This window comes from Conger conger, chromosome 2, assembly GCF_963514075.1.
Source record: "Conger conger chromosome 2, fConCon1.1, whole genome shotgun sequence".
Classification (NCBI taxonomy): domain Eukaryota; kingdom Metazoa; phylum Chordata; class Actinopteri; order Anguilliformes; family Congridae; genus Conger; species Conger conger.
The window spans coordinates 19,582,338-19,605,655 of record NC_083761.1 but is presented as its reverse complement, the minus strand read 5'-3'; the positions used below and the strand labels follow the sequence as shown (position 1 = coordinate 19,605,655).

Here is a 23,318-nt window from a genome sequence, read left to right as displayed (position 1 = left end):
AAAATCCGCTATGACACGCCCAGAAGGGGTTCCCTGCCATACTGGGTTGTGGGGCAATACAAACACTAGTGGTGGGGCTGGGCCCCAGTGGCCCCTAATGTAGAGACACCACTGTTCACAGACTATGTTTCACATATTGTATGAGACAAGCTTTCAAAAGCTGGTCAAAAGACAGTGCAGAAGAAACGAAATTTGGAGCGTAAAGCTGGGGAATCAATGCGGGCTGGCAATTCAAAGCATTGTGTAGACTGTTGGACACAGGGGAATGATTAGCTGAACAGACACAGTTCTCAGGGCAGTGTACAGAGATGCTGTGGATCCTGCCAATCATCGTGGGGGGTGAGGGTGTGGACGGGGTGAGGTCAGCCCCCGCTAGTTATTCCTTCGGGGTCTGCGAGTCCACCATGAATGGGAAACATCTGCCCTGCAGATGGAGATTAGAGTTTCCCCTTTTGCCGCAGTGTAAATATTCTGCTGGTTTTGGATTAGCTCTGCAACAACAAAGAAATGGGGAGCTGGAGCACGCTGCCGCATGTTGGCGCTCCCTGCTTTCCAGCTCGTGTTTTCGTAAGATGTAGTCGCGCGCCGGTCTACGGCTGACTGGTCCCCTGTGGGATCGGCCTTGGAGTGCCTGTGAAAGTTAAGCTTGTGGATAATGGCCATCATGGGCTAACAGGGACCGCTAATGCACAGTGCTTTCAGGGTTTTGTGTATGTGTCAAACTTTGACGGAAGCATTCATGTAAATGGTAGTGGGTGATATCGCCTACGTATCTCATGTTTCGCTCCGGTCTTTAGTCCTGCAGCACCGCCTGGTAGATGAATAGGTCCATTCACGCTTGTTCATCTATGATCACAGTTCAGAACTGTCATTCACATCATTGTGTTGGACATGTCTTGGAACAGGCTTTTACTTTATGGTAACATGCTTGAATCAAGCATATTTAATACAATGAATAAGCATTGAATACAGTGTAGAGGCCTTTCAATTATATTGAAGTGAATTGCTGTAATTAAACAGTTGCATACACACAAATTAACAAAACTAAGCAGATTTTAGTCAACGAGTTACAGTGACATGAGGAAAGCATGCTACAACACCATTCATTACTGGAGGTTAATAGGATGTGGTAATGATTTCCAAGTGCTGAATGTGTAATTTGATGATTGGTCTCAGCAGTTGCACACTTAAACCTTTTCTAGTCCTTCTTAGTGTTCATGAGGATCACTCCCGACTTTGGTTCCATTTTTGGTCATAGTGACAGTTTAAGCGCAAAGCAGATATGTCTTTTCCTTTGCATAACTTCAAAGTTATTTTCCATAACTTAACTCATTTGCTGAACATTTCATTTTCTTTTTTTCTCTGGTTAATTTACCACACATTTGTATTGTAATAAAGCAGAGACACACACACACACACACACAAGCACAAGCACATGCAACTTTCTGCTGAAGATACAGTTTCGCAAGTTACTGATCAAAACAATGGGGCACTTTGCCCAAGCACTTCACCCAGAATACTGCGAGTTCTTGCGCGGACAGTTAACTAGTTCTCAATTAAATGTGCATTTTTTTTTAGATCTGTTCATGTCCGCCAGTGACGGTATATTTGGAAAGAGACGTTCTTCTTCAGTTTCTCTAATGCAAGTTGTCAGGACATCGATGAGCATGAAAGATGAAAGCCATAGAGGTCCATTATATCTGGATAGTTGGATAGTACTCTGGGTAAGTGAAAACATACTTTCATTTAATTCTTGGTTGAAGTGCATCTTTTGATATACAGACAAACTAGTGATACATTTCCTTTCGTACTGACACTTCTGGCCTTGAATAAGTTGACGTCATTGGTACCTTCTCACCTCTGCAGTGCTTGGTCTTGCATAGCCACAGAGTTTGGGGTGAGCAGGCCTGATGAGAAGTGGGGCTTCCTCTCTGTGCCGGACTCGCTCTGCCTCTTCTCCAACCAGAGGCTCCTCTCTGTGCACTTCTCCAGACAGCCGCCGCAGAGGCAGTCCTCCTGCACCAGGTGCAGGGACCTTACCCTCTTTATGGGGTCCAGGTCCTTCATGTCGGTCGGGCGGATGGGGTTGCAGTTAACGTTGACCCTCCCGAGCTTGGGCATGGTGCTAAGGTAGACGGGGATGCTGGTGAGCATGTTGTTGAAGAGCCCCAGCTCTCTCAGTTCCCTCAGGGCGGCGATGGAGGCCGGCAGGCTCTCGATGCGGTTGAGGCCCAGGTTGAGCTTCCGTAGGCCCTTCAGGAGGCCCAGCTCCATGGGCAGGCTGCCCGGGCCCAGCCGGTTATTGCAGAGGTTGAGATAGGCCAGGTTCTGGAGCTTCCCTATGGACTCGGGAACCTGGTCCAGCTGGTTGCTGTGGAGGTCCAGCCAGCGCAGGTTGACGAACCGGCTGATGGTGTCCGGGATCTTCTGCAGGAGGTTACGGCTCAGGTCCAGCTCCTCGACGTCGGCCAGCTTCAGGATGCATTTTGGGAAGGTTGCGATTTGCATGTTGCTGAGGTCCAACCGACGCTTGCCATCCACTGTCATCCTCATCGCATTCCTGGCCACCTTAATAATATTCATAATATTCATAATATTCATAATAAGGTTAGGCATTAACTCTGTCTAAAGACTAGATTGGTCAAAACCTATTGCTGGAAACCATGCAGAGTACAATTAGAAAAGAGCACATTTAGTGCTGCCTAACGGTAAACAGACATCATCAACAACACAGGTTTCTCATTTATTGCGTATGGTTCATACCTCTATACCAGATTAATACAAAATGACAAATGAAAATGCAGCTTATTTCTAAGTTTGAAAAAATCATGATTTTAAGCAGTTTCAAAAGGGCGGCAGACCTTCAGGGTGATCTTCTTCCCCTTTGGCTCGGCCTTCTTCCCTTTCACCATGGTGCTACAAAGACAGAGAGGACTCTGTTTGAGTTTTCAGGGCTCGATAGTTTTATTCTATTTCCAAACTATTGCTATTCTTGTTTTACTATGAAATGATATATTTCCTCTCCTTTCGATGGCATTCTTCATGGTTCAATTACTGTGAGCATTTTAATTTTGATCATTAGTTGCTATATATTATTATTCATTTGTATGTTCCATTGTTCCTACAAACGCTTGTCCACCTCAGTACACTGCTGAACTGAACCTGAGCTCTGTAGCCAAGTGATAAAGTAGCTATGGCTACTTTCCAACTCAGGTCAAGCGCTGAAGTCAAGATTATGCAAAGATAGTCTTTCTATTTCCATGGTAACAGTGGGTTTCGAAACAGCAAGTGAAAAAAAACTGGGTCTCTTGAGAACCAAGTATCTTGAACACAGCAGGCTGTCGGATTACGTTTTACACACAACGTGAAGGGAAATAATTAGGCAAATACAAACGATCCTGCGTGATTGTGAACAAATAAACCAGCAATCCTTTCAGATGACTGATGATACCATCTTTCATGTCAGGGTGAGAGGAATATGATCATGATCTTTATTAATGACAGTCAGTGATGTGTTTTTCGCTTTTATGGTGTCAAAGGAATGGCTTCATACCCTTTGACCAGTCATATTATTCATAATCATATCTAACAGCAAATTAATTTTCACATTTATCCAGATTTACTTTTTCCATTTCACATAAAGCAACACTAGTGAAATGAACCAAATGTTGTTCCGTCATGAAATATGCTTTAAGTAACAGGCTGTACAATCGACTATAAAAAAGAATAATGTCATAAAATAAGATTCATTGCTCTGAAACATTGTTATACTTTGCCCTCGGAAGAAAATAGACAAACTTCTTTATCTTTATCACTCAGTTATAGATTTGCTTGCAATGTTGCCAAGTAATTCCTAAAATATTTTTGCTCATTAATTTCATTTGTATTATTTCTTACCAGTTCTTGTTTAGTTTTCCTGCAGAGAAATGTCTTTTTCAATGCAATGTAGTTAAGTCAAGTCAAGAATCCACTCCCCAGGTCCAACTGACTTTTGTGAGTGTTTTTTCCATCTCCAATTTTGTGAATTATTCATAAGACCTTTCAGAGAAGCTTGTAAATAAAACCAGTAGGAGTTACTAGATTAGCTCATGTGTTTTCAACAGAGAAGGAAACATATCGGTGAAACTCTGAAACCCAACATGCGCTGTGGATAGTGCAAAACAAGCCTTGCTTTGTTTACTTGTCACCAAGCAACAGAGACCTGTGGTTCCTGGAGATACAGTAATTACCTTGTCTCTGGGTCTACAAAGGGAACAGACGATTTGATACTCAAAGGTTATACCATTATATAATGAAATTAACTTGCAATGTTAATACCTACAATTTGTACAATATTTATAATGGCCGCAATCACACTTAAGAATGGCGTTCAGAGATATCAGTTGGTATACCTTATGGAATACAGGAGTGATTAATGGTCATGCTTGCAGACTGTGAACCTTTTCTTGGTGCTTGTTTGCTGTCAGTCAACATGTCAGGCGTTGGTGTGGTGTTACAGCCAAGGAGATCTGCAGTTCTGCATGTCACCTGAATTTGTCCCCTCCCACTTCCCGTACATGGTATCTGTTACAGGCGAGCTTCCTGTTTCACGCTTACGTAGGTATGACCTCCCACGAACGCCTTGGACGTCGCTATGTTTACTTACACACAGCTGCCATCTGCTGATTAATTCTTTATGACCAAAGTTTTTAATTATACAGTGTCTGCTTCCAGCCCATCTATGCCACTGCTATTCATCTTTCATTGCTATTGTATTCTTTTGGATTGGATGATTTTATTAAAACTAATAAAATCTAACATTTCTCCAACCGTTTTACTTGCACACCCTTTTTATTCTCAGAGGGTCTGGCAAGAGTAGTTTTTTTCCCTGTGGAAAATGCTGATGTGTGCATTACTAAGTTAAGGATGAATGTTGAATGGATCCTGGCCTAAGAAAACAGCCAGTTGTATAATAACAATCAGTTGTTTTAAGTCTCAAAAATAAACAAGGATTTGTGTCCATTTCAATACTAAAAAGTGCAGGAAAATATAAGCCCTTAGACTATCCTGAAGGACTGCCAAGACCATAGCCATGTTCAACCATTTACAGTCACAACAATATCACTACAGTGTCTTGGATCTTTTGTTATTAGTTTGTTTTCTGCTCCCTCACTCCCTCCCATCTGGGGAATGACCGGAGGTGGTCAATCAAATTTGTCCATCAATGCTATGGCATGAAAACAGTTAAATTAAAGTTTGTATTTAAATCAGATAAACTATAGAATCATTTGACTTTCACAGCAAAGGGACAGTGTTTTGTCAGTAGTTTTTTTATGGCAGTGATGCAGTGTGTTTGGGGTCCACAGCAAGGGTTCCTATGCCAGATAATATGATGTGTAGCTACAACTCCAGCACCCTAGGGGGCGCTATCAGTCTCACCGCACTGGACTGAGAGTATTGCATGCCCAGAAAGTAGCTATGCAACAATGCTGTCAGAATCTGGCTGACAAGCCCTGAAATCAAACATGTTTCTTTCACCATCTGAGTAACAGGCAGACAATGGATGGCTTGTGGCCTTTTCCCAATGCTGTTAGCTCAGCTGCTGGTTCCAGGAATCTATCCAGGTTTCCACTGCAGACAGCAGATTAATGCTTTTTCCCCACTGCATACTGCTAATTCAAATAACTGCAGCACTGGCCTGTGTGTGTGTGTGTGTGTGTGTGTGTGTGTAAATGTGCAAGTGTGCGTGTGTGTGCGTGTGCGTGTGCGTGTGTGAGTGAGAGAGAGATGACGCATTATTTCTGAAGATATTTTCTGGAAAACTGGCTCCATGAGCAAAACCGTTACTCTGTCTGTCTCGGACTGTAAAGATGCTGGTGACGTTTCCTGCAGGGTTAGACCACAGGTCTTTCCAACTGCACATGGCTCACATAAGTTCATATTTTCATATTTACCATCACATTATTTCCTCATTAATTTTGTTTGAAGGAGTAAGCTTTTCTCTGTCCTTTCTGTTGGTGACCCGATGTTTCTCATTTTTAAATCTTAAATATTACAAGAAAGAATATAATCATTTGCATATTTGTATACAGTATTGAGATGTGTCAGCTGAAATGGGTCAACAGGAAATAGCTGTTTTGTCCAAAGTTTTACTTTCCTTTGGGCTAAATTGTTAATGTAATTTTTTGGCTTGGCTGAAAAGAGAGCATGAGGCTATCGCTTGTTTGGCTGAAGTTGCTAGTACAGCGATGAATAGCAAATCTTCACATTGTCACAGAGCTTTCCCTACAAATGAGCTGTGCCAAACCACTCAAATAAGAGCAAAAAAGATAAATAATAAATACTACCCAGAATCTGAATTCTCACTAATGCTAAGAAATACCATATTTAATTGGACAGGGACACGGTTTTTTTGTTATTTTGGTTCTGTAGTCTAGCACTTGAAAAGGTTGATTTAATTTGAGGTTATTTTGATACATATCAGATGAACCGATTATAAATGAACACCTTTATAAACACCTTTTGCATCAAAAAAGTATTTGACAGTTTAACATAATGTAGAATAGAGTAATTTTAAAACATATTTGGTTGCATATTTGGGGCGGCCTGTAGTGTAGTGGTTAAGGTAAATGACTGGGACACACAAGGTAGTTGGTTCTAATCCCAGTGTAGCCACAATAAGATCCGCACAGCCATTGGGCCCTTGAGCAAGGCCCTTAACCCTGCATTGCTCCAGGGGAGGATTGTCTCCTGCTTAGTCTAATCAACTGTATGTCGCTCTGGATAAGAGCATCTGCCAAATGCCTGTAATGTAATGTAAAAAAATAATAATAATAAAACATATCCTTTGCATGCAATGATTGCTTCAAGTCAGCGACTTATAGTCATCACCAGACATTGAGTATCTTCCCTAGTCATGCTCTGCCAGGCCTGTACTGTTGCCATCTTGAGTTCCTGCTTGTTTCAGGGACTTTTTGCCTTCAGTCTCGTCTTCAGCATGTAAAATGCATGTTCAGTTGGATTCAGATCCGATGATTCACTTTTTTACCCATCAAAAACCCCTTTGCTGCTCTCGCAGTATCCTTTGGGTCATTGTTTTGATGCATGATGAAGTGCCGTCCAATACGTTTAGAGGCATTTGGTTTTATCTGAATTCTAAGTATGAAAAAAAAGAAATAAAAAAAGAAAAAAATCAGACACTTATTTTGCCAGCTTTTGAAATATCACTTTGAGAATAATCAAAGCGATTCATATGCTTTGCCTTCACTGCGTTGTGAACCTCAGTGTTGTCCACAGCCCCTTCTGGCCTTGCGACATCGCACATTTTTGAGGCCACGGGGACCAGGGAATTGTTTTTGTCCTTTTATTCAGACTTCAGCAGTTTAAATGAAAGTACAGGATGTTTTCAAGTCTTTGTTTTGAAGTGTTTGAGTTCTCTCTGTTCTCTCTGACCTGTCTGGGTTTACGCACAATCGCATTTCTTCCCTCCTGCCTTCACTTTGATATGGCCGCAAGAGCCCTTCGGATCGAGACAGCCCCACGGTGTCTCTTACATTCATTGTAAACATAGTTTGCTGCCAGATTTAAGCTTTATGTTTGTTTCTATCTTTTTTGCTTCTTTCTTCTTTTTTTGTGGCTCAAACTGGCAAAGGAGTATTCTATTTTTGAAAGTGCACAGCATCTGTAAATCAACTGAAAAAGTGCGTGATCAATCAAGCTTTATGTAAACAATATCACAATTAATTCTGAGTTGTAAGTGCAGTTTTTGTGACCATGACCATGCCAGCTAAAGCAATGTATACTTTTCTCTGTGGGCAAGTAAGCCATCATTGAACATTCATGTTGCTTTGTGTGGTAGCTCTCATCTAATTAGTAAGAATCTCTGGTCACTTAAAATCCTCTGCAAAAACAATGGACTGGATCTGTGAATATTGTAGAGCACATACTGGTGGGACATTCGTTTCAGGGAATATGCAGCTGACAATCATATATTGAAACCTGGGAAAAAAAATGCAGGAAAATACCGAACAAAACAGGGCTATTGAATAATTTACAACATTTTTGTGAAAACATTCTGAACCACACCCACAATCCAAATAGATGTTTATGATGCGCATCCTATGCGCAGCAGTAGCTGTGCAAACTTGTCTCCCTGGCACAAAGAGAGTAAATGGCTGGCAATGTCCTTATGTACACGAAGCAAATAGCAAAAGAGACACAGATGGTGTTTATGGGTGTCGAAGACAGCCTGTCTGCACCAAATTGAGGTCAAAGTTCATTGTACACAGCTGATGCTCATTAGTGGTCCGATTCATGGCCTTGCGTGAAGTGAAATGAGATTCCAGGGATTAACTTTAATTTCACAAGGTTCTTCGGCCAAGGCGAGTTCCGTAATATGGGTACAGCGGCCATTAACAAACACGGGCTGATATGAAACAGTCGATAGTGCCTCAATAGCTAAATGTGCTATGATCACTCCCTCTCACGAGGGATCCATTTATTCAGATAAACAAGTGTTCAGATATGAAGAAAAGCTAAACTCTGGTGCCTGTGGGTTTATAGTAGGTCATTGCAGAGGAGGAGTTAAAAAAGCGCTGGGCGCTTCGAGTGTGTTGTTTTTCCACTGCTAAATCCAAAGGGTCTATGAAAGTCTTGGACTGTGAAAGAAAACTGACTAAGCATTATGACATGGGTGTGCTCCACTGTTCTGGCCAGAAAGGAAACTAAAACTAGTTTATAAAATTATTTACTATTTAGTGTAAATGCATTGATCAGACTTGGGGAAAATGCATTGCATACAGTACATTCTTATGACTGTGTTTACAATATTCTAAACTAACCCTTACAAACCTTATTTCTTATTCACATACTGTAATGGCAGTAGCAGTACTGCTTTTGTGTGCTTCATAAGAGGGTTAGGAACATGATTTGTGTAGGATTTAAGTGATTTGTGGAAAATTAAAGCCCTGTGTGTTTCTGAGAGGAAGATGCATGGATCTCTTGGCTTGGCCTTAGTTCAACCTTGTGCTATTCATCTGGAAGCACTCCAGCTGAGCTACAGACCACTAGACTCCATACATCTCACACCCAGTGCAGGAAGGTTGAATGGAGACCCCAGAGTAAAACCAAACCCCACTTCTATGAGCTTTTGTGGAAAATTGTATTCAATTCCAGTTCACACATTAATATACAAATGTAAGGCATCAAGGACAAAATTCAAAATTGTAAAAGAACAAAGAAAAAACTGTCAAACATACAAGATAATGCACATTGGGAAATTAAATACAATCTATAAAGTAAAGAACAATACATTTTAAAAACAATTTAGGTTTGACGTGCAGACAGTTTGAGTGTTAGCGCATGATAAAATGTTGTTTACACACCTATATGGACTGAGAATATACAATGTGGGGTGGATGCGGAGTAAGTGGTAATGCAATAGGAAATTTCTAGGCTAGTGAGAAGATGAACAAGTACTTTCTTATGAAATTGCCCATTAGGTTGTATTCATGGCTAAGATTAAAAAGAATATGTGCAAATCAAGAACAAACTTTTATGTGTTGCTACATAAACAAAAAACAGTAATTTACTGTGGTCTCTGGCGATAGTCTCCTATCTTATAATTACAAATCAGATCGTGCCCTTTTGCAGATAAAAAGCATTCAGAAAAAAATAGATTAAACCTCACAAAGTTCTTTTAAATTGGGAAACACAAAAAAGTTTTAAAATACAAACAAAATAATACAATGTACGTTATCTTATAAATAGGCACTTTAGTGTGAAGGAAGAGACAGGAGAGGAACATTTCCACTCTCCCATCACTAAGACCAACTGTATTTCTGCGTACCTGGTATACAGGGTCCTCCTGTTACAAAATAAGCTTTATATTCAAGCTCAAAGGTCTCCTGACATGTTCTATCTGACCTGATGACCAGTTCTACAACAGTTTCTTGTGACTCCAGCACAATTATTATTGGGTGCTTTTTGTCAGGAGAATGTTTCTAATAACTGGAGAAGAGCTAGAACATTTATATTTAAATCCAACAGCATTTAAATCCAGATGTACTGTAGAGCACATCGAATTCGGAAAAATCCTATTGCGATCTTGTGCATGGACCTCCACAAGATTTGTTCTTTGTGTTTAACTCACAATCAACTTGTCCCATATTGGCTTTGTTATGAAATCATATATAAATGTCTCTTAAAATGAGAAATGTAAACCCAGCATAAACTCCAGCCGTTCCAGGATTTGTGAAGCCTTGGCCTCCGTTCGTTGGTTTTAATGCAGTTGTGATCCAGATTTGTTTTTACAGCTGCTTCTCCTCAAAGAGAATCTGGGCGTACACGGTCCCCGTGCAGGCTGCCTTCGTCTCAGGGAGGGGCTTCACCAGCTCCAGCTCCGCATACATCAAACTCTCCTCTGCTATCTTTGGCTGAGAGAGAGAGAGAGAGAGAGAGAGAGAGAGAGAGAGAGAGGGACAGAGGGAGAGAGAGAGGAAGAGAGGGACAGAGAGAGAGAGAGGGAGAGAGGGTGAGAGAGAGAGAGGGAGAGAGGGAGAGAGAGAGAGAGAGAGAGGGACAGAGAGAGAGAGGGAGAGAGGGCGAGAGGGGGGTTAGAGAGAGGGACAGAGAGAGAGGGAGAGGGGAGAGAGAGAGAGGGGGGAGAGTGATGGGAGAGGGAGAGAGAGACAGAGGAAGAGAGGGGGAGAGAGGGAGAGAGGGCGAGAGGGGGGTTAGAGAGAGGGACAGAGAGAGAGAGAGGGGAGAGAGAGAGGGGGGAGAGTGATGGGGAGAGGGAGAGAGAGAGACAGAGGGAGAGGGGGGAGAGAGGGTCATATGCAAACTCATAACATCACCAGGCTTTTTCAGGTCTTCCAGAGCGAGACTGGTTTGCCGTTCCACTGAATCATTTACAGCTTTGTTCCTGTTTTGTTTCTCCTTGAATGCTGAATAGGCATAAATATAAGACTGATAATACATTCATCCAATGTATGATGGGATAGGTTAAAACTGTAATGAAATGTTATCTTGACATTTGAAGATGCTGTTACCATTAAGTAAATACATAGAATGATGGTGTGCAGTGTGATGCAACATATTATTTACTTGAGTTTAGTACATATTATATTGTGTAGGCTATTCCTTAGATTACTTCTCAAGGGTTACTTGCCAAGACAACCAGAATTGTAACCTTACAACTCACCAAAACAACTTTTCTGGGCTGTGCCTTTAAAAGCTTAGGCTTCCTCAGTCTCTCTGCAATGGGGGCTGAGAAAAAAAACAAACAGAATTGCTTCAACATTAGTTTCAGAAATATACCATCTAATGGAACATTTTCAACTCTTCCACAACCCTTGTGGAAGCTGGTCTACCTTTGGCAGGTATTGCTGGCGGTGTGTCTGCGTGTTCTTGGGATGTTTTCCTCCTGTATTTCTTCTTCTTCTTGGGGATCACTGGAGACGAGCTGACCACACTGGTGACCGTCTCCCCTGAACTGCTGGACGGTGAGGGGCAGGTGGGCATGGAGGGCCAGTGCCCCGAAAAGGAAACAAAAAGAGACATTTGCAAACATCTGTGTTTGAAATATTTACATACCTCATTTGCTATTTTGGGGTTTAGGCCTGGTTTTTGTTTTTTAAAATTGAAAGAGGCATAGTCTACAATCCTAGGAGTTACAAGAGAAGTAGCAGTGTTTGCCACATGCATGCTTTAACACTGCTGCCATGCCTGTTGACTATAGCTGTGGCCAGTTTTATCAGGCACACATCTGTACTCTACAGTATGTAGACCCAGAGGGGGCCAGCTGTTGAAGACTACCTTGGGACCCATCAGCCTATCAGATGACACATTGCTGTCATACCTCTCCAATCCAGAATAACAACAAATCCAACTGAATTTGAATTTGAATTTGTATTTTGAATTTATTTGTTTATAATGTCGTGGACAGTCCCCATTAATTAACTGTAAACAGTAAATGGAGCAGCTTTAGCCTACATGACTAATTTCCAGCTGTAGTCCCCGGCCAGTTGACAATAGGCTCCCTAAAATACATTAGTTCAAAAAAAAATTTTTTTTTAATTACAGTTGCAGCAAGCACAAACAAAAGGAAGGAAGGAAACCATTTACTTTTTTTCATCAGCTGTAAGAAAAAAGATGAATGTACCGTGCAGTTTGGAAAATACGTCCAGAAGGACACGTACCTGCTTTGAGGACTCTTGACCAAAAAGTAACTGGCTGAAAGAAAAAGGAAAAACAAAAAACTAAACGTCATTTCCACGGCTAATGATGTGTTTTCTGTATTTGTCTGTTCCAATGTTCATTGTACTGTCTTGGTTCTAGTTATTTTAATGTAATTCAGATGTTTCAAAAATCTTGGTAATGCCTTGTTTTACAGAAATGGTTCTACATTGATTCACTAATTACTATGAAACTAAGTCTAGGTGGCACTTTTAAACAAAACTATTTGCAGGGAATACTTAAATGTAGAAACTAAGTGGTTTGATGAATTATACAAACTATCTAAACAAATACTGTCTTCCTCTTAACCATTGCCCTGTTGTTTCTTTCTTATCTACTCCCAAATCAGCGGTTCTTTCATCCTTTCATCTAATTGCATAAGTGTGCTTACATTGAAATTATACACTTACGTTATATGTACCTTTAATTACCGTATATTTGCAGTGAATTTTTGAAATAGCCAATGAAAACTGCATCAGAACAATTCAAAAGTTTGAATATTGTACTAGTAATATAGGAAATACAATAATGTAATACACTCACGGAGCACTTTATTAGGTTGACCTCTACACCAGCTTGCTAATGCAAATATTTAATCAGCCAATCATGTGGCAGCAACTAAATGCATAAATGCATGGTAAAGAGGTTCAGACCAAATGTCATAATGGGGAAGAAATGTGAAGTCACTTTGACTGTGGAATGATTGCTGGTGCCAGACAGGGAGGTTTGAATATCTCAGAACTGTGATTTTCACATACAACAGTCTCTTGAGTTTGCCAAGAATGGTGTGAAAAACTAAAAACATCCAGTGAGCAGCAGTTCTGCGGGCAAACACAACTTGCTAATGAGAGGGGTTAATGGAGAAGACTGGTCAAAGCTGACAGGAAGGTGACACAAATAACCACAAATTACATCAGTGGTGTGCAGAAGGGTCTCTGAACACCCAACGTGTCAAACCTCTGAAGTGGATATGCTAAAGCAGCAGAAGACCAATAAGTACAAACAAATAGGTAATAAATACCTAATAAAGTGCTCACTGAGTGTATAAAGCAACATTTGTTCATCATACTTTTTACCTGGTTTGACCAATGGATTTGATTCAGTGTCTGGGATTCACAGGGGAATGTTGCTGACAAAATCCAGCATTATTGCGGATTAGTGAACGCACTAATGACCTCCTATGCTGTAAACCACTTTTGATTAAAGTGTCAGCAATGTAAAGTGATCACAGCATTTCCAGCTCAGTAGCTCACCTTTTGCCCTCTGTTTCCGGTGAAGGTACTGGCAGGTGATGACCACAGTGAACATGCACATGCACAGAAGGCCGACTGAGCAGATCAGCACAGCACACAGGTACACATCTGGAGGGAGAAAACACATGCTATCAGTCAGCATAGTCCTGCTCTTTCCTTACAACAGCCTTTGTGTCAGGACAGAGCAGCCCTGCTGAAAATAAAAAACAGCTCAAATTAGGTTTGACCAGTTCAATCGACTCCATACTCAACATGATTTGACCAGCTAAAGCTATGTTTTGAAACACCTGGTAGCTGGTTGACCAGTTCAATAAATTCCATACTCAACATGGTTTTACAAGCTGAAGCTATATTTTGAAACAGCTGGTAGCTGGTTGACTAGTTAAATCAACTCCATATTCAACATGGTTTTTACCAGCTGAAGCTATCTTTTGAAACAGCTGGTAACTGGTTGACCAGTTCAATCAACTCCATATTCAACATGGTTTTTACCAGCTGAAGCTATCTTTTGAAACAGCTGGTAGCTGGTTGACCAGTTCAATCAACTCCATTCTCTACATGGTTTGGCCAGTTGAAGCTACATTTTGAAACAGAGGGTAGCGGGTATGTGAAGCTGGTCATACTTAGATTTTACAGAAGGGAGGACTGTGATATGTCGGTCGGTTCATCTGTAGTCATCGGAATGACGTGGTATGGATATGGAGCGAGCCTCGCTCGAGAGGCAGACTCTTTGAAAGCTGAGCCAGGTTACTGCATGTGCTAAAGAAATCCGAACGCATGGCGGCCACTCCGGCTGCTTTTAGTCTGGGACAGATTGTGGTGGCCTTTATTATTTCCCATCACTGACCATTAATGAAAGCTTTCCGCAGACAGGAGGAGAAACGGACGCTGGCTTACTGTGTGCACAGACAATGTCAAGACAGGAAAGAGGACATTCCAACTGGGGCATTGAGAGAAGAGGCCAAACGAGGACTCACTGGGGAACTGAGGACTCACTGCACATGGGCTATCCTACCACTGCTACGCGGACGATACCCAACTCTTCGCCTCGTTCCCGCCATCTGATACGCAGGTTTCAGCCCGTATCTCTGCTTGTCTGAGGGACATCCAGAGCTGGATGGACAACCACCATCTAAAGCTCAACCCAGGCAAGACTGAAATGATACTCATCCCTGCTAATACCTCTCCTCATCTGGATCTCTCCATTTCCCTCGGGGATACCACACTCACGCCATCACCCAGTGCAAGAAACCTCGGTGTGGTGATGGACAGCAGACTGTCCCTTTCCGATAACATTGCGGCAGTGACCCGGTCTTGCAGGTTCTTCCTATACAACATACGGAGAATCCGCCCCTTTCTCACCCCCTACTCGACCCAGCTCCTGGTCCAAGCGATGGTTCTATCCCGCCTGGACTACTGCAATTCCCTCTTGGCTGGCCTCCCAGCGTCCGCCATCAGACTCCTCCAACTTATCCAGAATGCAGCAGCTCGTCTGGTCTTCAACCTTCCCAAATACTCACACGTCACCCCCCTGCTTACTTCCCTCCACTGGCTGCCTGTCATTGCTCGCATCAAATTCAAAACATTGGTGCTAGCCTTCCAAGCAGTTAAGGGGTCTTCCCCAGCTTATCTACAAACAATCATCAGACCCTACACCCCTGCCAGACCTCTTCGTTCAGCCTCCACAGGCCACTTGGCACCTCCCCCTCTCCGAACCTCCACCTCACGCTCACAACTACTGTCTGTTCTGGCTCCACAGTGGTGGAACGAACTCCCCGTTGAGGTCAGAACTGAAGAATCTCTCCCCACCTTCAAGCGCAAGCTGAAGACACACCTCTTCAAGCAGCACCTCTCCCCATCCCTCCCTACCTCCCTGTGAACCTTAATTGTTGTCTCTGTGACTTGCTTTGTGTATCAGTATTTTTAGTTAGCTAGGTAAGCAGTGTTTGGATAGTGAACTTTGGTCACTTTTGCTCTGTTTGTTTCTTTGTTCAAAAAAATAAATAAATAAAATAAATAATAATAATTGGCCCTCGTCCTTATCTTTGTTGTACAGGTAGCAGTTGAAATTGTACTTCCCTCTAGGGTCTTTCAGCGAACTTATCCCCGGTTATGGGTATGCACTTTGTTGTACGTCGCTCTGGATAAGAGCGTCTGCCAAATGCCAATAATGTAATGTAATGTAATGTAATGAGGACACCATGGTGGTGAAACAACAGAGCTTGTGGCTTGAGCTTGGGCAGCCTGTAGCTTAGTGGCTGAGGAAGGTTGGTGGTTCAAGCCCCAGTGTAGCCATGATAAGATCTGCACAGTTGTTCAGCAAGGCCCTTAACCCCGCATTGCTCCAGGGGGGATTGTCCCCTACTTTGTCAAATCAAGTGTAATTCTCAAAATAACAAATTATTATCTTCTGAAGGAAAATGTCAGCTAGATAACAAATTATTAGCTTCTGAGGCAAAGCATGCAGGATCGTGGAATATACCACTTATCCTGAACTGCTGTAGCTTGTGTTGAAATGTTAAGCTCTGTGCATAAACTGTGTAATATGAATTAGGTTAGTCACTGTGCATGAAGGTGTCTGCATAATAGATGCAACCCGTTGGCATGTGTTCCTCATTGTGGGGATTCAATAATGTGGCTGGAGTGGAGATGCCACCTGAATGTATGAATCAGCACTGGTGGTAATGTACTTTTATTTGAACAACACATGGCCTGGTCCTTATGTGGTATGGAGACCCATTACAGTGTATGTGACAACACAAGTAGATGATATATTTTTGTTGCTTCTGTGAGAAAGAAAGTTGTCTTTAACAACATTGAGTTAACATTACATTACATCATTGGCATTTGGCAGAGCGACATACAGTTGATTACACTAGGCAGGAGACAATCCTCCCCTGGAGCAATGCAGGGTTGAGGGCCTTGCTCAAGGGCCCAACGGCTGTGCGGATCTAATTGTGGCTGCACCAGGATTAGAACCACTGACCTTGCGTGTCCCAGTCATTTACCCTAACCACTACGCTACAGGCCACCCCACCTGAATTATGATTAAAAAACTGATGATGAATGTATAAGTGATGAAACTGATAGTTTCATCATCTATACATATCAATTCTGTGTGATTGTTTAATTCATTAACAGTTCATTTAAAGATACTTCCAGCTATTCTCTGGTCAGAAACAGTCCGTGGACAGAGGAAGAGAGATGCAAACGTTACCTGAAAACAGTTGCCATATCCCCTCTTTGCTCTTCATGTCTGGTAGGACATGCACTGAAAACAGAGGAGAGGAAAGCCCTTTGTCACCGCTGCCATTAAAAACAACATGATTATACGCTTGTCAAGGAGTTAAAAAAAGCATTGTAACGTAGGTGGAAGATTGCGGGAAGACAAGATTGAGGTTATCCTTTTAGAAATAAGAAAACACCCAAAACCTTCTTCCTGTATCACTGGCTCGTGGTAGCTAACACCCACAGAGCCATTCTAAAATACCCAAACCGCTAAGGGGTGAGGACAGCAAAAGGCCTACCGTTTCCTGAGAAGCACACGACTTAGACACACGTGCCCCAGAGTGCCCTCGGCTGAAGTCTGGGGGTCTGCGACACCTCCCCTCCGACTTTTCATTGAGAAAAGTAAACAATGCAAGCATCTTTGTAGTTTTGGTGGTTTAGGAGGCTATATATGAACACTCACATCAACATGCCAATTGAAGGATCAACATAAACTCTGCTTCTTTGTGGAGCCAAAATGAGGTCCCATATTTACATGCTCCAAAAATAAAAATCACTCACTCAGCTGTAGTGCTTCAGCTTTTTCTTCTTTCTTTCTTTTTCTTTCTTTCTCTCTCTTTTTACAACAGATACCTCTGTGTTTCTGACTTTTCAAGCAACAAAATAATTATAAGTAACACAAGTATGTGTGTTATTATAGTATATGTAGCTCTTTGTTTTCACTAATTTTCCTGCAGTATAATTTAAATGCTATTCCTTTCAATCTTTCTTCTGCACACCCTGAACCATTCTTTCGTCTTCTTTCTTTTCTAGAAACATTCATTTTTAGTGTGTATGCAGCAGAAGGATTGTACTGGATGAAATATAATACTACAAAGACCACTACTACTGTAAATAATAATAAAAAGTAGAATGTGAGTTCTAGCCTGGAGGCTACTGAAACATTTGACTTAAAGCAGGGGTGCTCAACTCCAGTCCTCGAGGGCTGGTCTGCGTATTGGTTTTTGTTACAACCAATTGCCTTGTTTGTAATTTGCTGATAGCTCTATAAATTACCTTGGTTCAAGCCTGTACTTCAGCACAGTAAAATCATTAGGATGCACTTGCAGTCTGCAGCTGTAGCCGATACACATACACGTCAGATAAGATATGATTGAGTCAGTTAAATAAGACCAGAAGTTGGAACAAAATCCTGAAACGGATCTGCCCTTGTTGTGCACCCCTCGCTTAAAGGATTAGGCTGCTTCCATTCTGAATACCATACATCAGCTCAGGCCATGTCAAAATACAGGCCTTCAAATTAACCTTCAACCTTCCCTGCTGGTGGAGGATTGCGTGGTTCTGTCATGCCCTCAGTCTTGTGAAATTACTGAATGTTAATGTGACTTGAAGGGTTTCCGTTGTCATGGTTGCAGATTGGGCTGCCATGGCATGAATTCAGTACCAGTCAATATTGCTGATGTGCGACAGTTCTGTTATTTGATGTAATTTGTGATAGTTTCTATCACTTTCCTTTTGTTTGGTGAACTATAATCAAATTGATGCTATCACTAAAGTTATTGTATGTTTATAATTGTGGCATAGCCAACCTACATTAGTGTTGCACATTAGTGTTGTGAGCCCAGTCTATATCATGGTTTAACATTTAACTGATGTGGATGCACTTATATTCTCTCAGGCTGAACATCTGGAATCTGTTGATTGCAGAAATCAATATAATGTAATGTATGATGAAAATATATATTTGGTATGTCTTTTCAATCTCTGTAGCACACTGTACTGTTTTCACTCTGAGGACCAGGAACAAGTATCTGCTGGTCACAGATGGCCTTCTTTGTGTGTGTGTGTAATTTGTGTATTGACCCATTTTCAACATCATATCATTCTGCAGGCCGTAGAATGACCCAGCCACGTATGAAAAAAGCAATGCTTTCTTTCTTTCCATCTCTTTCTTTCTTTCTTTCCTTCTTTCTTTCTTTCTTTCTTTCTTTCTTTCTCTCTTTTCTCTCTGTCTCTGCTCCACACAGTTGCTGTGGTTTCTCACTAGAATCATGCTCATACAAGAGTCCAGTTAAATCTGGCAAATGACTTCCTCAGCATTTCCATACTTAACCAAACTCCAGATCAGACCCTGGTGCCATGAGAGCTTTACAACAGTTGTGAGCCCAATAAGACAAACCACAATTAATCCACTGTGTTTTACACTGGTGGATCAGCGTGATTCGATTATGGATTGTGCACGCATGGCCCATAAACAAGTCTCATTCTCAATGGTACTAAACCCCGTAACATCCTGGTTCTCTTGAAGTCAGGGGGGAAAGTCATTCAAGTAATACCATATTTAATAAACAACTAAAGTAACTGATAAGTGAGTGAGACTTCACCAACCCCATAGGAAGTATTTTCTCTCCATACCAAAACACTACGGCTAAGATGCAATCATTCCAATCGCTCATTAAACGTCAATGTTAAATTCTGCCCTATTTTTTCCTTCATAGTTTGGTAACGTTATTGTGGTGTTTCCTAAACCTGCTAAACTCTGCTATAAAAGACCATCATTTAAAATGTATTTTAAAGGTGATTTGAAGTTAAGAGCATGCAGATGTTGACTGAATCCCTACCTGTGACTGGTTCATATCAATTTGCACTAGCAGAGACGCATAACAACTTCCATCTGTCTAGAAATTCCACCAGAGACAATTACTGTAAATTGGCCAAAGGATAAATAGTGATACCTTGGAGATAGCCTGGATCTGATTTTGGCTTTGATCGACAGCCCATTAGGACTAACTATAAATAATACTCACTAGACATACTGCAGCATGGGGTAAAACCCACAGCTGCATCTCATGGAAACTGAATAATTACATGTCAAGACTATTTACAATATTAATTTGCCTTTGTGGTCATGATAGATCTGCATTCATGAAAAGTAGACTAAAGGTTGCAGTCTGTAATCATATGTATAGCACGCAATACTTGGCACAGCCTGAGCTTGACTGAGAGCATATAATGCAATACTAATACATTTATGATTTCTATGAGCCAATTTAATAACAGTTAAGACTTGTATATACAGCACAGATTTCACAAAGCAGTTATATCATCCTTTAAAAGTAGTACTTTTTTTGCAGTGAAGAACGCTTCAAAATCTATTGCTCTGTCATTGACGGCATGGACGTAGACAGCTTGGCTAAGAGTAGAAGTTGTCATGGCTGATCCCCCAGCGAGCTCCAAACTGAATCTGCTCTGTCAGTCAAAATGATTAGTGTGCGTTTGTGCGCGAGAGAGAAACGGCTCCAAAGGGACCACTCTGTGCACAGCTGTGGGTCGCATTGCCTGCTTCAAGTACTAGGGAAGGAGACTAAAGAAAAAACAGCTGTCTTGCTGGCCTGGCCCAGACCTCCCAAACAGCTATCACCCTCCCTGAGTTTATCATCAACAGCAGGGTTTTCCCCTCTGCTTACATATGGGGACAATGGCTGCTAAGCAGGAATCCCCTTCTATTTATTAAAGCCTTGATATTAAGCTGTTAGTGATCATAGTACTACTACTATTATTGAACAGGCACAGATGGACACTTGTAAATGCGATGACGGTTGTCGCCCTCGACCTCAACATTGTGATGAAATGCAATGGCGAGATGAATACGGTCTGTGCTCTAGATTAGCCATCGGATCTCCTCGAGGTTCCTTCACCAAGCATCAGAACTGAAGAGTTACCTCTTAACTCTGTGGTGGCTGTACCATTGGAGGCGGCCCTCCATCGGTTCTGGCTCTTTCGGATCTCCAGCACCCTGCAGATGTACAGGCCCCGGTCCTCCTCGGAAATGTTCAGAACCAGCAGGTTGTAAGTCCTGCCCTGCTTGGCCTCGAAGAGCTTCAGCTTGGGCCGCCCAAAGTGTTTGGTGTAGTTGCCATAGAACTTGGCCCTCTTCATGTTGAGCTTGACAATGAGCTGCTCGACGCCGCCCCCTGCTGAGAAAAGCCAGCGCACCACCAGCAGGCTGTTGGCTTTCCTCTTCTGGGAGACCTGGCAGGAGAGCGTGATGTTCTCCCGTTCCAGGGACATGGCGACCGGGCCGGGACTGACGGTGACATTCAGGGCCTGGCACAACTCTGGAAAGGAAGATCAAACTCCTCCTGTGATGATTTTGAAATCTCAGAGGAAACATCTAATGCAGTGGTCCTCACTCCTTGCCTTGGAGAGCCATGTGGTGTGCTCCATCCCATTGATACACCATGACCTTTCATGGATTGATAAATCCATCCCCTTGGCTTGATTGCACAAAGAGTTTTGTAGACTCCGGTCTTTCGTCAGTTGGGCAAAGCCAAAGACATTTCATGCATTAGATCAGTGGTCCTCAGTCCTTGCCCTGGAGAGCCACAGGGTGTGCTGGTTTTTGTTCTTGCCTTAATATCAGCAACCAATTCAGGTCCAAGAAACCAGTTGGAGGTCAGTTAACTGTGTAATTAACTACTTTAATTGATCAATTAAGTGCTCAGTAACAACAAAAGCTAATACACACCCTGCAGCTCTCCAGGACCAGGAGTGAGGACCACTGATCTAATGCATGAAATATATTAGGCTTTGCCCAACTTACAAAAGACTGGAGTCTACTGTCTCTGTGTGCAACTAAGCTGAGGGGATGGATTCATCAATCCATGTAAGTTCATGGTGTATCCTCCCTGTACAACCAACTAAACTAAGTGTGTCAAACTCCAGTCCTGGAAGGCCTCAGTGTCTGCTGGTATTTGTGGTTTCCTTTCAATTAGCAGCCAATTAAGGCCTTGAGAACAAGGTGTGTGGACTCTTCTGCCAATGAAAGACTTTGAAATGTATCTCTCGTGCTGAAACACACCAAAATCCAGCAGACACTGCAGCCCTCCAGGACTGGAGTTTGATACCCCTGAACAAAACAGTGGAAGCCATAATAGCCCCTATGCAAAGTCATGAAATGGTGAATTTATCTACAGTAATTATATCAAGAATTTATGGATTTCCTGCTGTAATGGGATGGATTTAGCAATGTCTGTATATGTACAGTATGGAGTACAGAATGATAATCAACCCCAATAGAACCAGTTCAACAGAGGAGCTTATCGATTGTAGATTATTACGACAAGTGCTAACAATGAAGACATTTCAATCCTTGTAAACAAAAAATGAGGAAACGTGATATCATCACAACAAGATTTTAGTAATTTAGTAATTCATGACAACCAACTAAAAGATGGGGACCGCTGAGCCTACATTAACCATTATAATTCTTCCAGTTCTATACAAGTACATGCAGTGAATTTAATCGCCGGTCAATGCAGTCCATTCAAGCATCTTTGTTACGGGTGTGCTGTCATTTTATTGGATGAACGAAATAGTAAGCATATGAGTATTACACTCAAGGCAAACACACACAATGCAGGTGGAAGTAATTTGCCTACATTCTGAAACTGGGAAAAACAATGGAAAATTGCAAACATGTGTTGAAAATATTTCTTCCACTTTATTATCCTTTTGTGTGTGTGTTTGCATGTAAATGCACCCATAACCACAAACAATAAGCATATTTCGCAACAAATGCATACAGATTCACAGAAATACCAATAGGTTACTTTTTAACTGAAAGTCTTTGAAGGGTTCTCATTTTAATTAACAGGTTAACCTAGTTCAACATCCATATTGAAATGCGTCTATACCTGATTGTAATGTCATTTTAGATTTCAGATTAAGTTCCAATAAAGTGAAAAGATCTAGCAAATGAGAGTGCTATCAAACACAATGCCTCTGTCATTGTTTCAAGTCACATCAGGATCATGGTGTGTGCGTGTGTGTGTGTGTGTGTGTGTGTGTGAGTGAAAGAGAGAGAGAGAGACAGTGTGCATGTGTTCATGTGGGGGTAAGCAATATACTTTTTTTTTTGGTTCTGTGCTGTAAATAGGATATGCTCTTTCCCTTTAAATGTCTTTGTTGCTTGCAGATTATACATCATAACCCGTATTTTTTGGTTTTCCATTATACTGATCATGAGTTTTTTGCCAATGCCCTCTACATTTACAGATTTATAAACGTTTCAAAGTTTCTCAGCTGTTCTAGTGATCCTTTTGTCTTTTCTTTTCAGGCATGACCACATCAGCCTGGCAGTGTCGGGCAGATAGTCCTACCTCACAAAGAGCGTGTTTATAGGAAAACATTTATCATCAAAACACTTGTAGAAAAATGTGCTTACCTCCAAGGAAAGCTCTAGTCAGGAGAACTATGACCGCTGAAGAGATTTTCATTTTCCCCACACACAGGCTCCATAAACCTCCGTTAAACAGCTCCAGAGGAAGGAGTCCCAGAACCTCTCTCCTTTTCCCCCTTTTCTGTGTGTAATATGAAACAGGGCCCGTTCTGCTCCCAGTTAGAAACACCCTCTCCCTCCCCGAGCTCTCCTCTCTCCTGCTCGATGTGGGAAATGTCATTTCCTGTGCTGGAGTGTGTTTGGCGCCGATGCAATCCTCCAGCTGGACCGATGTGAAACATCTCCGCCAGGTCTTCACTTTCAGTCGGAAGACAGATAATGAACTGAGTGAATTATTGAATTAGTACTATTATTATTATTATTATTATTATTATTATGAT

At 41.8% G+C, this 23,318-nt stretch overlaps 2 protein-coding genes across 3 annotated transcripts; both read right to left on the bottom strand.

Annotated features, from left to right (window-relative positions):
* Positions 1-928: 928 nt before the first annotated feature.
* lrrc18b (leucine rich repeat containing 18b) lies at positions 929-4,019 on the bottom strand. The gene is made up of 3 exons (XM_061232967.1): positions 3,898-4,019; positions 2,862-2,916; positions 929-2,568 (listed from the first exon to the last, which is right to left on the bottom strand). The coding sequence occupies exons 2-3, from the start codon at positions 2,910-2,912 to the stop codon at positions 1,855-1,857; spliced, it is 765 nt and encodes a 254-aa protein (XP_061088951.1). The 5' UTR covers positions 2,913-2,916; positions 3,898-4,019; the 3' UTR covers positions 929-1,854.
* A 5,096-nt stretch (positions 4,020-9,115) lies between these two features.
* Positions 9,116-23,047, bottom strand: vstm4b (V-set and transmembrane domain containing 4b). Of its 2 annotated transcripts, none has more exons than XM_061232965.1 (8): positions 22,924-23,047; positions 20,420-20,815; positions 16,687-16,740; positions 13,470-13,577; positions 12,180-12,213; positions 11,352-11,476; positions 11,183-11,247; positions 9,116-10,412 (listed from the first exon to the last, which is right to left on the bottom strand). In XM_061232965.1, exons 1-8 carry the CDS (start codon positions 22,973-22,975, stop codon positions 10,287-10,289), a joined length of 960 nt encoding a protein of 319 aa, XP_061088949.1. In that variant the 5' UTR covers positions 22,976-23,047; the 3' UTR covers positions 9,116-10,286. The 2 variants fall into 2 exon arrangements, with proteins under 2 accessions (XP_061088949.1, XP_061088950.1); XM_061232966.1 differs by having other exon boundaries at positions 11,352-11,473.
* Between the last annotated feature and the right edge of the window lie 271 nt (positions 23,048-23,318).

Excerpts from the sequence above, each read along its gene's own strand:
- lrrc18b (XM_061232967.1), bottom strand. The coding sequence starts at position 2,912 with ATGGTGAAAGGGAAGAAGGCCGAGCCAAAGGGGAAGAAGATCACCCTG. Across the intron at positions 2,569-2,861 it reads GGAAGAAGATCACCCTGAAG|GTGGCCAGGAATGCGATGAG; the intron begins GTCTGCCGCCCT and ends AATATTATTAAG.
- vstm4b (XM_061232965.1), bottom strand. The coding sequence starts at position 22,975 with ATGAAAATCTCTTCAGCGGTCATAGTTCTCCTGACTAGAGCTTTCCTT. Across the intron at positions 20,816-22,923 it reads GACTAGAGCTTTCCTTGGAG|AGTTGTGCCAGGCCCTGAAT; the intron begins GTAAGCACATTT and ends CTTCCTTTCCAG. Across the intron at positions 11,248-11,351 it reads GCCAGCAATACCTGCCAAAG|CCCCCATTGCAGAGAGACTG; the intron begins GTAGACCAGCTT and ends TTTTTTTCTCAG.